General features: G+C 39.0%; 1 protein-coding gene across 1 annotated transcript in view; it reads left to right on the top strand.

Moving 5' to 3' along the window:
• The window catches only part of WDR11 (WD repeat domain 11), a 49,986-nt gene that overhangs the window by 24,343 nt on the left and 11,598 nt on the right, over positions 1-14,045 (top strand). Inside the window, exons 12-19 of the mRNA XM_033149515.1 lie at positions 2,256-2,362; positions 5,172-5,247; positions 6,188-6,296; positions 6,622-6,746; positions 7,658-7,805; positions 10,685-10,791; positions 11,690-11,804; positions 12,562-12,733. Coding sequence (XP_033005406.1) covers positions 2,256-2,362; positions 5,172-5,247; positions 6,188-6,296; positions 6,622-6,746; positions 7,658-7,805; positions 10,685-10,791; positions 11,690-11,804; positions 12,562-12,733 — 959 coding nt within the window. The remainder of the gene's footprint in view (positions 1-2,255; positions 2,363-5,171; positions 5,248-6,187; positions 6,297-6,621; positions 6,747-7,657; positions 7,806-10,684; positions 10,792-11,689; positions 11,805-12,561; positions 12,734-14,045) is intronic.

Genomic DNA, 14,045 nt, shown 5'->3' with positions numbered 1-14,045 from the left:
AGTAATAGATTGCTCTTGCATTAATACTGGAACATTTGCTCTGATTTAATGCAGTGAACAAATTTCTTGCACCTTTATTCAAAGGACATTAGCGGGGAAAGGTTTTATCAAGCATTTATAAGCAGAAGTATACTTGACTCCCAATACTTCTAAGTGGCTTTCCCCCCATCAGCATGAAACTATATTTCTCCCTGTGTGTGTGTTGTGTTTAGATGTAGCAGAATAGCCCAGAATTCCAGAACAAAAAGATTCTTCTCCCCAGGACTCAGATAATGAGGGGAGGACAAAGATGGGTGATGGGTTTTGTGTGTTGGAGACTTTTTTAGTGGATTTTGTCCTCAATTAAGAATATTTGTGCCATAAAACTTAATCCTGTACCTTATATTGTACAATGGAGTACACTCGTCTTAACACATCAATGCACCCGAATTCTCAGTGGGTTAAGAGTAAATCATTAAGATCACAATCTCAAGTATGTTTACTTAGGACTCAAGACAGTGCCATACACTGATTACTGTGGGGAATGAGTGTGTCAACCTGCATCTGGGAACACCTAAAACACTGGATTGTGGAACACTGCATTGTGGGAAACCTAAAGTGATCATGGTGTGTCCTACTGCAGTTTGTAAAGGTCTGGTTTCAGCATCATAGGAAGCTGCCTTATCCCGAGATGTGTAGAGCCGTTGTCACAATTGCACTTAATTATTCCTTATTCCTTAAGTGCCCTTGTCATCACTGTGGAGTGTGCTGGCTTCCTTGGTTCTCTAGTGAGCTGCGTGCCGTGAATCAGTGGGGCTAATGCCTACAGGGGTGGTGGAGTTAACATTTGTCTGAACCTGACTTAATACAGAGGAGAGAACATTATCATGCCTATCATGTGGTGATGGTTCTCATCCCCCTGGAGTCAGAGTCCTCATTTTCAGGGGACAAGGGCAAGGACTCTGAAGCTGAAAGACAAGGCATACAGGGCCAGCCCCAAAAGCGAGTCCGCTGGATCACCCATTGGTGCCTATACCCTGCCCTGAGAATCTGCAGAACATCTGTTTGAAGCCACCGGGAGCTGTCATTGGATTTGGAGCAAGGTGACATCAATATGCAGGAGATGCCCAGCTCATCTCTCCTTCCCATTGTAATAAGGAGAGGTGGTTTGAGTGCGAGATGATGCTTGGAAGTGGACCAGAAGTCGAATTCTTCTAAGACAGGTTTGAGTTCTCAGCTCAAGAGGTGGGGAAATGGCCTGTTCTGGGGTTGCACTGTCCTGGAAGGAGCTGGTCCATACCTTGACTGGGGTTCCATTTAGAACTCCCATCCTCCTGTTTTTTTTCAAAAGCAGCTGCACAGATTGCTAGTTTGTTTTGGGGCCTAATTCAAGGTGTTTAAAGCCCCAAAAGACTTTGGCTTGAATTCAACACTTGGCCCCGCTAGTGCAGGGGTAGGCAACCTAAGGCCCATGGGCTGGATGCGGCCCAATCGCCTTCTCAATCCAGCCCACAGATAGTCCGGGAATCAGCGTGTTTTTACATGAGGAGAATATGTCCTTTTTTGAATGTCTGGGTTATTTGTGGGGCCTGCCTGGTGTTTTTACATGAGTAGAATGTATGCTTTTATTTAAAATGCATCTCTGGGTTATTTATGGGGCATAGGAATTCGTTCATTTCCCCCCCCCCCCAAAAAAAAACCTAGTCCCGGCCACCACATGCTCTGAGGATGGTGGACTGGACCATGGCTGGAAAAGGTTGCTGACCCCTGCGCTAGTGGAAGTCCACTCAAGTACTTCAGCTAGCACAACAGGGCTTTGCCCCACTCTCTTTCCCATTGCTAACCCCTCATTTGGCCCCATTTGACATCATGAGAACTATCAGAAGAGCACATGGGAGGAGGAGTGGGGAGATGCTTCACTTGGGCAAGTGAAAACACTTGCACTGCTAGACCATTTGTAACAGCAAAATGTTGAATTCCTCCCTTGGGCCTCAAATATCTGAAAGACTGCCTCCTTCTCTTCCATTTCAATGGAAGGGCAAACAGAATATACCGTAATTTTTTAAAAAGTAATTAAGTTTGTCTGACATACATTTACCGTAATGTGTCCAATTTGTGTGCTATGCAGTCCTCTATAATAATCTGTTGTTTCCTCCCCCACACACACCCCTGCAGCATGCAATTGGAGCTATATTTTCCCCACCCCATTAATCTGCAGCATTTCCTACAAATTCAGATAGTTTTCATAATGTGTTCTATATATTCTACTCCGGCAGGGGCATTGAGTGGACAAGCTTGAGCGGCTTCCTTTCCTTTGCCACATCGACTCCTAATAATCTGGGGCAGGTGAGAAACGAGCTGCAGTTGGTTGATCTTCCCACAGGTAAATATATTGTGAAGCATAACTGTTGATGACAAGATAGGTGAGAAGTGATACCTGTGTAATGTAGGTTTTTTTCAGACTCCTATCGGTTGGCTTCATCTCCATTATAAAGACAGGAGTGGAATAACTGAGCAAGGTGGCTAATGTAACTATTTTGAACTCTGAATTCAAAACATTTTAGACCATCATAGCTCAGCAAGCCCCACACTCATTTCATGAATCATCTTCAGGGCATAAAGGAGAAGAAGTGTCTATGTCAGCAAAGGATTGAGTACTATTACAACTGCATATATTTTAGCTTCAACACCAATTCATACAGCACTAGGTTATAATTCCAGCTAGCTCAGTAGTTTTCATACTTTATGCAGTCTTGTCCTCATTCTAAATTTACTATATTTGCTGTATTTTCAACATCTCCCATTGGAGATGGCCCATTTCTCTGCATAGCTTGAAGGCAATGACCTGTGGCAGTGAGGAACGTGTAGTGCCACTCCTTCTTTCTTCCAGTCTTGAAATGATTTTAGTTCACAGTTTGGACAGGTGTTTCCAATGTCTTCAACTTGGTTTACTATATGCAAGTAGTATAGGTTTTTTAATTTGAATCAATTGGTTGAAGGAAATGGGATTTGTTCCATTTTCATCACAAGAATTAAAGTGTTTTGATATTTATAGCAATATCTCTTCAGGTGAAGGGGAAATGTGCCATGTTTATGCAATTTTAAAAATACTTGGAACTATAGCTGGAAGTATTCAAAAAATAAAATCAGTAATGTACACTCAATATATTCTTAGATATTTAGAAAATGTAGTTTTTGCTGTAAATTGAGTAATTAGCCCAACCAATGAACATGGCTGAGCTAGATTGTATGTTCAGAAAATAATGATTTAGCCACAACACCACAATGGTTTTCATACTTATTATACAAACTTAGCAGCCCTGTACAAACCCCATTGAAATGAATTGTGATGGCTGTGACAGTGCCTTCCATCTTCTTCGTTTTCTTAGCAACTTGGTAGAATATGCTTGCTAGTAACAAACTTCACACTATATTGTGATTACTGCAGCACATTCAGCATTTCTCAATTTCCAAAACGTTACCCAGATGGATTATGTTTTTAAAACGTTCATACTGTTTTATAACTATGAGCTATAATGAAAGAATGTTGGTGAGTAAATGTGAAAATACTGGATCAGTTCATTTTCCTCCACAGGCAGTCTGCTATTGCTGCTTCCTGTGATGTTTTCACTAAGTAAAGAAATCTGTCACTGATAGGAAAAACAATTTTAGAAACGGCTAACGAAATGGAAACATCCTTTCCATTTTCTGAAATAGCTTTCCCACAGTATTTTAAATATACAATTCTATACTATTTAATACGGGGTTGGTGCAGAGGTGAGGGTAGCAAAAATAAGATTGTCATGATTTGGAAAATCTGTTCCTATTCAAGTAAGCATATTTTTTTTGACATTGTGCTAGTATCCTTCTATTAAACATAGACTATGAATATACCCAATACTTATTGTCTTGTGTAGGAACCATGTAGTAGGAAATGATCTAACAGATCATGTATCCAGCCTCCAGTAGTACCACCAGTTATCTTCACTTTAAATTATCTTCGACAGATGCTCATCTAATCCTTACCATAGGGCTTAAAAAAAATTAAGCACAAACAAACTAAACTAAAAATATGCAAATACTTTAAAGGGACAGTTATAGGATCAGTACAGATAACCACAATTGATACTGAGGTCATTTAAGATACCTAAATTTCTCTCACTTGTGCAGAAAGATGAGTTCTGAATAAGAACCAGAAGGATATGTAATGAAGTCCCACTATATGGCATTATAATATTCCGGGACTTTTGTGGCAGTGGAAAATTTTAAATTATGAGGTGGTTTTCTGAAATAGCTATTGTCCATCTGTTCTTTTACCAGAGTGTGATGTACAAGTCCTTTGGTCTTTCCATTTTTGTGAAGTTGAAATATGAGCTGTAGTCAGTACCCATGTTGCTAAATCCTTCAGGTATTGAGTACCCGCATGCCCATTCCATGAATTCTACAAAGCAAGTTCAGGAGACATTATAGTATTGGTTTTACAGATTTTAGTCCTTTCCTTATAGCCATCAGACCTAAATTTAGAGACCTATGGACATTCCCACGATAAATAGCAGAAGATTTAGGTGAGATTGATTGAAAAGCAGCATAGAAGTATAATCAATTAATCATTCACATGACTCACAAGCGGCTTACAAACAATAAGTAACCAGTTGTACCTTCAGAAGTCCAGTCCTGCCTCCCTGGGGCATTTGAAATCTTTTGTAGCTTTCTTAGGAAATTGCTGCAACTTGCAGTACCTATAACAATAGTTTGCACAAATAAGGCACATTAGAGACTTCAGGTGTTGTGCTGATTGTTCAGTTTCTGTAATTTGAAACTGACTGATTTAGCACAACATCAGTGAGAGATTGTTGGAAAGTCTTAAATCAAAAAGACTTGGAGAACGGCAGTAAATTGCAGGTTGAAATCAGAGTTTTCATCCTTGTGTAAAGCAGAGGAAAATTGGGTTTGTATAATTGAATGGCTTGGAGCCAGAATTATAGTAATGCTTCATGGTCAATATCCTTATTACAAAATGCTAGCATAATATGTTTGCGTGGGCAGCAGAGACTCAACGTGCAGTTTAGTGCTGAGAAGAAAAAGTAAGATGATCAGTGTGATCAAATAAATAGCATTTGATATGTCAATTACAGTGGCTTTGCTTGTGGTTGCTACTTTACATCTTTTTTCCTATATCTCTTGCGTCTTAGGTAGAAGCATTACATTTCGTGGCGAACGAGGCAGTGATGAACCAGCCATTGAAATGATAAAGGTGTCTCACTTGAAGTAAGCAGATTGGGCAGGCAAAGTTGATGTGTTCACTTGCATTGAATTATGCTAGAATAATCCAGTACCTACAGTGCATTTCTTTCTATAGGAGGAAGACAGTTGAAGAAACATTATTGAAATATTGAGCAAACAAATCCAAATGTCCTGATGAAGAACTTGGTTGTGTGCCACTCAAATACATTAGACTTTTCTTCAGTGCTATGCTTGTGAATTAGGACAGAGAGTTATTGCTGTAATATTATACCAATCTTCCCACTTTCCATTTCTCCCAGAAGCAGTTCAGACATTATTTTGAGTTGCTTTCTGCACTGGTAGCAAGCTAGTATCTCCTTTCAAGGGGGAAGATCCGAAACCAGGAAGATAAAGTATTTTCTAAAGACGTGTAAATTTGTAATTTATTTAAAAGACCACTGTAAACAGAAAATCTTTGGCAAGGATGTAATGACACTTGTAACGTGGAATTATTTATGGTAATTATGGTTATATAATAGATGGATAGCGGTAAAAGATGCAGCAAACTTAAATTTAAATATGGAACCCATGGAGAGAGGGAAGGAGGTCTGAAGGTTCGAAAGAACCTTGTATTTTAATGTTTGAAATGGTTTTGTTTTATATGTATAAAATTATCAAAAACTCAATAAAAATTAAATATATTAAAAAGTATCTCTTTTCAAGGTTGGAATTAAATATTACAGCCTATGCAGTCCCCCCTGTCTCTTCCTCCTCTTTCCATTAAACATATGCAATTTTTTGAAACGTTGACATCCTGAAAAAAGTTTTGTTTTGTTTTTTAACCAAGGAGCGTGGGATGAATGCTTGTAGCTGCAACCATGCTTTGTGCAGCTCCCATTCAGTTCAATAGCACTTCTAGGCTACTGGGATTTTTTTTTTTTTACATATGTATAATGCTGTAAATAGCTTCTTTTTAAAATTTCAGACAGTATTTGGCAGTAGTATTTAAAGACAAACCTCTGGAATTATGGGATATCAGGACTTGTACTCTTCTCAGAGAAATGTCAAAGAACTTCCCTACAATTACTGCTTTGGTAAGGAATGAATTCAGTCAACTTCTCATCAAATAACTAATTCTTACATACCTTCTTGCTTTCAGAATGGTGTCTGTCCACTAGTGTTAGAAACCTTTCATCCTAGGGGGTTGGACAAGATGACTCTATAGGTTTCTCCCAACTCTACAATTCTGTGATTCTCCCAATGTAAACAGCCAGTAAGGAAATGGGACTTGGCTTGCATATTGTTTCCTTTCATAGCATTTTTTTTAAAATCTCTCTCATGCGTGTAACACTGAATCTAATTTAGGGTTGGTAAATAATACCTTAAGATGTGAACAGTCATGACTTCTGTTCTTTTCAGGAATGGTCACCTTCTCACAACTTGAAGAGCTTAAGAAAAAAGCAGCTTGCAGCCCGCGAAGCTATGGCCCGGCAAACAGTGGTATCAGATACAGAACAGAGCAGTTTGGAGTCATCTGTGATCAGGTATCAACACCATTCTCAATTGAAAATCACACCAGCTTCTCCTTTGAGTATTTCTTTTCTTGCCAAGGATGCATTGCATTAGCCCTGCATTTTGGATTTATAGACATTTATCGATGTTGTAATTTAAATGGGCTGACCTTTAAGAATCTTTGTACAGTGAAAGTAACAGTAGGTGGCAAAGCATGTGTCAGAATCTGATGCCCTGCATTACTGTAGCATGTAAATTGAAGCCCTGCATGTGTGAGAGAGATTATATGAATAGATCAGCTTCACTTTAATTTGTTGGTTTTATCATGGGCCTCCAGACCATGCCCTGGAACTAGGGACCAGAAACTGAAGGCGGTTGTTTCTTGCGACTTTTAAGCTAATTGTGTTTGATTCTTCATGTTGCTTTCATTAATAGACTACTTAGGGTGGAATTCAACATTGCCCTACGTTGATAATTCTCTCTGGCAAACAGAACTGTGTGCACTGGTTGAACTGTTTTCTCTCCCCCACATGCACTGTTTTGGGGTTTCACCTGGCCTTCCAGAGCAATATGGGGATGGCATGCAAGGAAGGCGAGGGGGACAAGGTTCCGTTGCACTAGTGGGACTTCTTGTGCTGGCTTCTGTTTGTGTTGCTTATAATTGCAATGTTTGAATTAAGATACTGCTTTTTTCTAATTACATAATACATATATCTGAAAAAGTGTGCATGCACATGAAAGCTCATACCAAGAACAAACTTAGTTGGTCTCTAAGGTGCTACTGGAAGGAATTTTTTTATTTTGTTTAGACTATGGCAGACCAACACGGCTATCTACCTGTAACATATACGTACAGTATGTGTTCATTTAATAGTGTTAATGTAATTTGAGTGAATCTGATCGTTTTGAAAAGAAAAATCACCAGTTGGCTTCTCTTTCTAAGTTTATTGCAGGAAGCTGAGAGTAAATCGGAGCTGAGCCAGAACATTTCTGCTCGGGAACACTTTGTGTTTACAGATACTGATGGACAAGTTTATCACTTGACAGTAGAAGGGAATACTGTCAAAGACAGTGCAAGAATTCCTCCTGATGTAAGTTCACTGCTATATTTCTAACTTTTTATTCCTTTTATAGATTTTTACAAAACGGCTTCCAACAACATACAACAAAAAGTACCAATTCCAACCCCCTCCTCACCTTCTCTACCTTAGACCACATTTTTGAAGAGTATTTTTTCCCAAAATTACAAGAGTACAATAAGAAAGCAGAGGTAATTAAGAATAAGTGCCTTTCTTCTTAGTCAGTAGGCACTTCTAGCCAGTTGTATCATACTTGCCGTATGTGGCTTTGTCTTCATTCTCCCTGTCCGTCCCCCCTCGTATTACCCACTTGTGTTCTGCCTGCTGCATTAATAGAACTTTGATTCATTATTGCTCACTTTCACTTCAATTTTTTGGAGAACTAACTACTTAGCAGCAGTCACTGCCTCATGAAACCATGTACTGTATTATGAATAGAGTTGGTTTGCACACCTTTGGGATCTTTCCAATTATTGACATTAGGTGCCAGAATATTTTAGAACAAACTGAGGGTCATGCTTAGTATCACTGGAAGGAGCACTGAGGAATATAACAGACTGTTCTTGAGGCAAACATTGTTAGTTTGACCCAACGACTCCAGTAGCCATGTAATGACTCTGGTGTGCACAAGGAACTCCATGCCAGCACGAATTGGAGTCTATTACCTCTGGCAGCAGAACTAAGAATACAAATTCTTCTGCTATGCTGTCCAGTAGGATTACTTGTTAAAAACACTTCAGAATCTGCTTTCTTCCTTTGCCTTCAGATTAGTAGCATGCCTAAACGCACACACTCTTTGAAGTCATAGTTATGCATATGAAATGCTGACCTCCTGTGGCCACATAAACAACTTTTCATTGCTGAAATGTTCTAAATTATAGCCCTTGGCTACATCCTGAAGCTACTCACATTTGACAAATTCCATCAACCTTTACCATCTCTACATGATTTGCAGCCTCACTGTCAGTTCTTAAATATTTTCAAACAGAATATTTAGTTTTCTGGTTCTTTGCTTTCAAATCCAAGTAACAAAAGGAGCTTCTAAATTAACCCCAGAGGCTAGTTTCCCGCCTTAGTGCCCATTTATTATTTGACCACGAAACAATTGCAAACCTGACATCAAGAACCCCATTTGTCTTCTAAAGTGCCTGGATTTCTCTAGGCAAGACATGAAATCATCCATGTGTAATTTTGCCTGCAGGCATTTGTAGCCTAAATGATTGTTTGGCTTCCAAATGCCATCATGTCACAGTAAAACTGATCCCCCTCTTCCAGGGGAGATGAATCGTGCCACAAAAGAGGACATTCTTGGCCCAGCACAACATTTCACTCTGAAAGTTTTCATTTGTCCCTTTTCATTGCTTTAAAGCTTTACAAATCTTTTAGAGATGCTTTTCTCATGTGGTGTTGCCCTCCTCCTTTATATAGGTCAGCAATCAAGATATTTTAAAAATCCTTCTGTTCAAGCTGTCAGGGTGTCTGTTTTCAGATAATGTGACACCTATCACAAAGAGTGACCTGCTGTTATAAATCTAGCCTACGATGGCTTTAGAAATAAGACAGATTATGGACCGGGGAGATGAAGAATAATAATGGCAAAACTCCTATATTTTTGGGGGGGGGGCGGTTCTTTGGGGTTTAGTCGAAAATTATCTGTTACAAATATAGATGTATAATATATAAATATCGAAGCTACTTCAACAACCTTTTATGTGACTGTCATTGGTAAAGGGAGGGGATTATTCAAGTGATAAATACATTCTGTATGGATAATGGTTTGTGTCCGTGCAAAGGCATACATATAATTAGAGAGCATACATGTTCTGCTATTACCAAATCAATTAACACCAGTGGATTCTTAAGTGCATTTATTTGATTGTGTGTAGATACGTCTTCACTTTTGTATTATGTGCAGTATAGTGCTAAACAAATAAAAAAAAATGTGGTTCACGAGTAGTTCAAGGGTCATAACCTGGCTCTCTGTTTTTCCTCTCCCAGCTACATTATAAAATAGTTCATCCTATGCAAGTAGATTTGTCAGGGAGGACCTTTTATTCAGTTATAGGATTAAAAGAAAAGGTAACTGAGGTTGACTGCATATTCGACTTTGGCTTCTCTCTTCCCTAAAGCAAACATACAGTTGCTCCCAATTGATCCTGTTATTGACATTTGTGCTTTAAGCATTTGGAAGCTTTCATTTTCAAACCAAGGAGGGAAAAAAACCACAACTCTACAGTGTAGTACACATATTCCTGAGCTTTCAAAATATAATAATAAAAAAATAAGATTCTGGCCTCAAATCTATATTAATGTTGTTTTTAGTGGCCTCTCTTGTATCAACAATGGAAGAATTTTACTTACTCTTTTTTGGTATGAGGTCAAAATACTCAGCATGAGTTGGCACAACATCACAAAGGCTAGAAATTAACCACATAGTTGATAATAAAAAAGCAAATACAAGTTAGCATATTATGGCTTAGATCCTAAAGCAAATTTGTTTTATAAAGTTCACAGAAGAAAAGTTTTCCATCCACTGAAGCCACCTGCATGCTACTCCCACAAGCCTCTTCAGACAGTTGTGCAACCCTTATGATCAATGTAAGTGGAGTTTGGGGCAGTTTGGAATGATTCCCAGATCCCCCAGCATCCATCCTGGATTCCACAATGATCAGAAGAGGCTTCTCACCCCCCAAAGAGGCTTTGCAACAGGGAGCAGGAAGAGTCTGCAGAAGAGACTTCCCTTCCGTGAACTTTCTTAAGCTAACTTAATTTGGAATGCAAGCCCAGTTTAACTGTTTTACAAACGATTGATTGGTTAATACTGCCACTTATGCGTATTTTGTGTAGTTTCTGTCTCACAGCTTTAATCTCTGCTTTTTAAAACTTTGCAGGGAAGCATGGGCAGCATAACATGCATCGCGTGGAAAGGAGATATCTTGGTCCTGGGAGATGTTGATGGAAATTTGAACTTTTGGGACTTAAAAGCCAGAGTATCGAGGTAGTGAACTGTTAAACAACAACAACAAAACAAACCCCTCCAATGAAGCCTAATTCACACATGACTCAAGTGGTATGATTGCCCCCCAAAAAGTCAGAGACTGAGGTGTGGAAAGTCATTTTCTGTGAATCAACAATCCCATCGTGAGAAACTGCCCAGGAAAGCTCCTCTACACATATATCTCCAGAACCTTCCTGACATTTCTGGAAAATGCCCAAACCACATGGGTTATGTTTCACAAAAATGGCTAACCATGCACATACGTAGGAGTTCAGTGCTGTATTTACTTCTTGCTGGCAACTACTCTACCTAGTAACAGAGAAAGTGGATCTAATTCATAGCATGTGTTTGAAATAATTTTAAATTTTGCCACAAAACCAGGTGAGACCCAAGTTGTCTATGAGCACACTAGCCATACAGCTTTCTTTTTACAAAATACGGGTCCAGAAGGATTGCCACACAAATACTGAGATTGTGTATGTAATAAGCTGACATGATGCTGTTGCTATAGTGATGCTTCCTGAGGCGGTTTTAGGGTGGCACAAGCAGTGTGGCAGCACAGGGTGCTGTGCTGCAGGGACCCCCGCAACAATACTGCAGAACGGAGCGAGAGAGGTGGGGGGGGGGTACGTCAAATTTTAGCATCACACAGGGTGCTGCTGAAATTTAAGAGTCCAAAGCCCACCACTGCTGCTTCACTAGTTTGCTATGTATTTAATCAAAGTAAGAATATCTGTAGAGGGGCGAAGTGGTGGTTTAGATGACAAGTTCTCCGTATGATTCCATTTAGATATAATACTTCCATTTAGATGATCTCTGAAGTTTAGTTCTTCATTCTGTCCTTAAGGTAAGCTCAAGGGGGAAATGTACTACTTGTGTCCTACCTTTTCCTTTCCAGGGGCATCCCCACACACCGAGGCTGGGTGAGGAAGATACGCTTCGCCCCTGGAAAAGGAAACCAAAAGCTAATAGCAATGTATAATGATGGAGCTGAAGTTTGGGACACAAAGGAGGTCAGTACCAATTTTGCTTTACTTGTCTGCATTGGTTCTAAACTGCAAGCTTAAAATGATGCTTACTTGTGTCACAAAGGAGGTTTAACTTTTCTTGGCTCTTTCAAACTGCTGCCAGCTGCGTAGTTGCTTTTGTCTAGATATTTCAGCCATTAAAGTGTTGCTAAACTAATTGGGTGAAATCCAACATCAGTCATACTCTAAGCAGAGCCACTGAAATCAATGGACTTGAGTAATTGTTTTATTGTGTTTATTATTTATCACAGATGCATTTGCTGCCCTGGGCTCCTTTGTGGAAAAGTGTGGGAAATATATTTACTTGAATAAATCAGTTCAACAATTTAAGTGTATTTAATTTGTCTGATTTTCAGACCAAAGGCTCTTGGAAGTTAAATACATTCCTCGTAGAAATACAACCAAGCATGACAACTACAGTTATTGAATGATGGCTTGCCCTTGTTTTTTCAATACTAGAGTTTTGCTTAACAGACATTGTGCCCTGTTCAGACACATCACTACCATCTTGACTAGATTTAATTGAATAGAAAAGCTTCAAATTCAACCACAAGGGTGGAAGGGAGAACCAAGTATTACTAATTACAGCTGAATGTATGTGTGTTGTTAAATTTAATTTGTTTTATATATTGGACTCTAAAGGACAGCCTTTCTCTCCTGCCTGACTATATTACTGAGAATCATGGAAACAAAACATAATTTCACTGTGTCTAAAGCTAAAATATGTTGCATTTTTTTCCAGGTACAGATGGTGAACAGCTTAAGAACTGGAAGAAATGTCTATTTTAGAGTACTTGATGTTGACTGGTGTACCTCTGATAAAGTGATCTTGGCATCAGATGATGGCTGCATCAGAGTGCTAGAGATGACAATGAAATCAGCATGTTTTAGAATGGATGAGCAAGAGTTAACAGGTATGGCCAAGCAAATGCAGCTCAGTTCTTTATTAGATTGCATTCATTTGGCACATGAAGTGATCGACAGAGGAGCGTTCCCTGCTCAAATAGCCAGAGGATGAGATAGATGCTTTTTTTTTTTTTACCAGGATTGTGGAGTCAGAAGAACTGAAATGTTCTTGACTGCAGGCAGGAAGCTACCGCTAGCAGTTTTCCTGCCAGTGGTAGCAGCAAAGGCTCCAAAACTGAGTGTTCACAATAATATTAATGTTACAATATATCTGCCTTAAATGATTACTGTACTTCATAACAGCACTTCAGAATGAAATGAAGAATGTTTCTTTGTTGACTATGTATTCTACTTTTTAAAATTATTATTAAAAAATAATTGGCCCATTCTGGGGTCCTTTCTCTGGTTTACTATCGAAAAGGCCAGAATCCCGCCAGCATGTGCTTTGAAATCTTTCTGATTTACTTGTTTAGACATTACACCGTACAAGAGTTTAATCATTGTACTTTGGCGATCACTCAATATTTTTGTTACTAGTATCGTGACAGGGCACTTTCCTAAAGATACTTATACAGAAATGTGTATGCAGGCTCCATATAAAATAAATAAATTGCCGTCTTCTGTTCAGCAGATTCAAGAGGTATTTCAGTCCATATTTTTTGAAAAATTATGCTTCTTGAGTATGTGTTGGCGTACATCATTAATTCTCTTTGCAATGTAAAATAATGATGCTTCCTGCTCTCTGCTATTTTATTACTGCCAGTGTGATTTAAAAAAATGCTATCACTATTCATGGTCTTGCATTTTGAGTCAGATTCAGATTTTCTATTGTATATTTACTATCAGATATCCCCTGGAAACACAGACACTTCTGTGACATAGCTTGTGCTGTTTCTGCAGAATGCATCTTTCCCCTCCGAGCTCCTGTCTTTTCATGAGCCACTTTATAATTCCTCTAGTGCTATCTAACTATAAGTATATCCACTTGGTTTTTTTATCATCACTGCTCAGAACTTTATTTAAATTGTGCTTAATTGCCTAGAACCAGAGCAGCAGAACTGTATGATTCCAAGGAAAAATTACACTTTGCAGCTCTTATGTACTACCGAGAAATAATCTGCCTCAAATCTGTACTGGACTTCGTTAAGCCATGCCCCTAAACTACGCATTTGCTTTAACAAAAATTTGATGGAGGGGATCCAACCCAGTTACCTTTACAGATCAGTTTTTGAAACCCAGACTGCAGTAAGACTGCATGCCAAATATTTCCAGTGAAACTAAGCACTGACAGCCACGAACAAAAGAGAAAACCAGTCTCTT

Source organism: Lacerta agilis, chromosome 5, assembly GCF_009819535.1.
Source record: "Lacerta agilis isolate rLacAgi1 chromosome 5, rLacAgi1.pri, whole genome shotgun sequence".
NCBI lineage: Eukaryota > Metazoa > Chordata > Lepidosauria > Squamata > Lacertidae > Lacerta > Lacerta agilis.
Note: the sequence above shows the minus strand (reverse complement) of the source record. Positions and strands in the feature narration are given on the sequence as shown.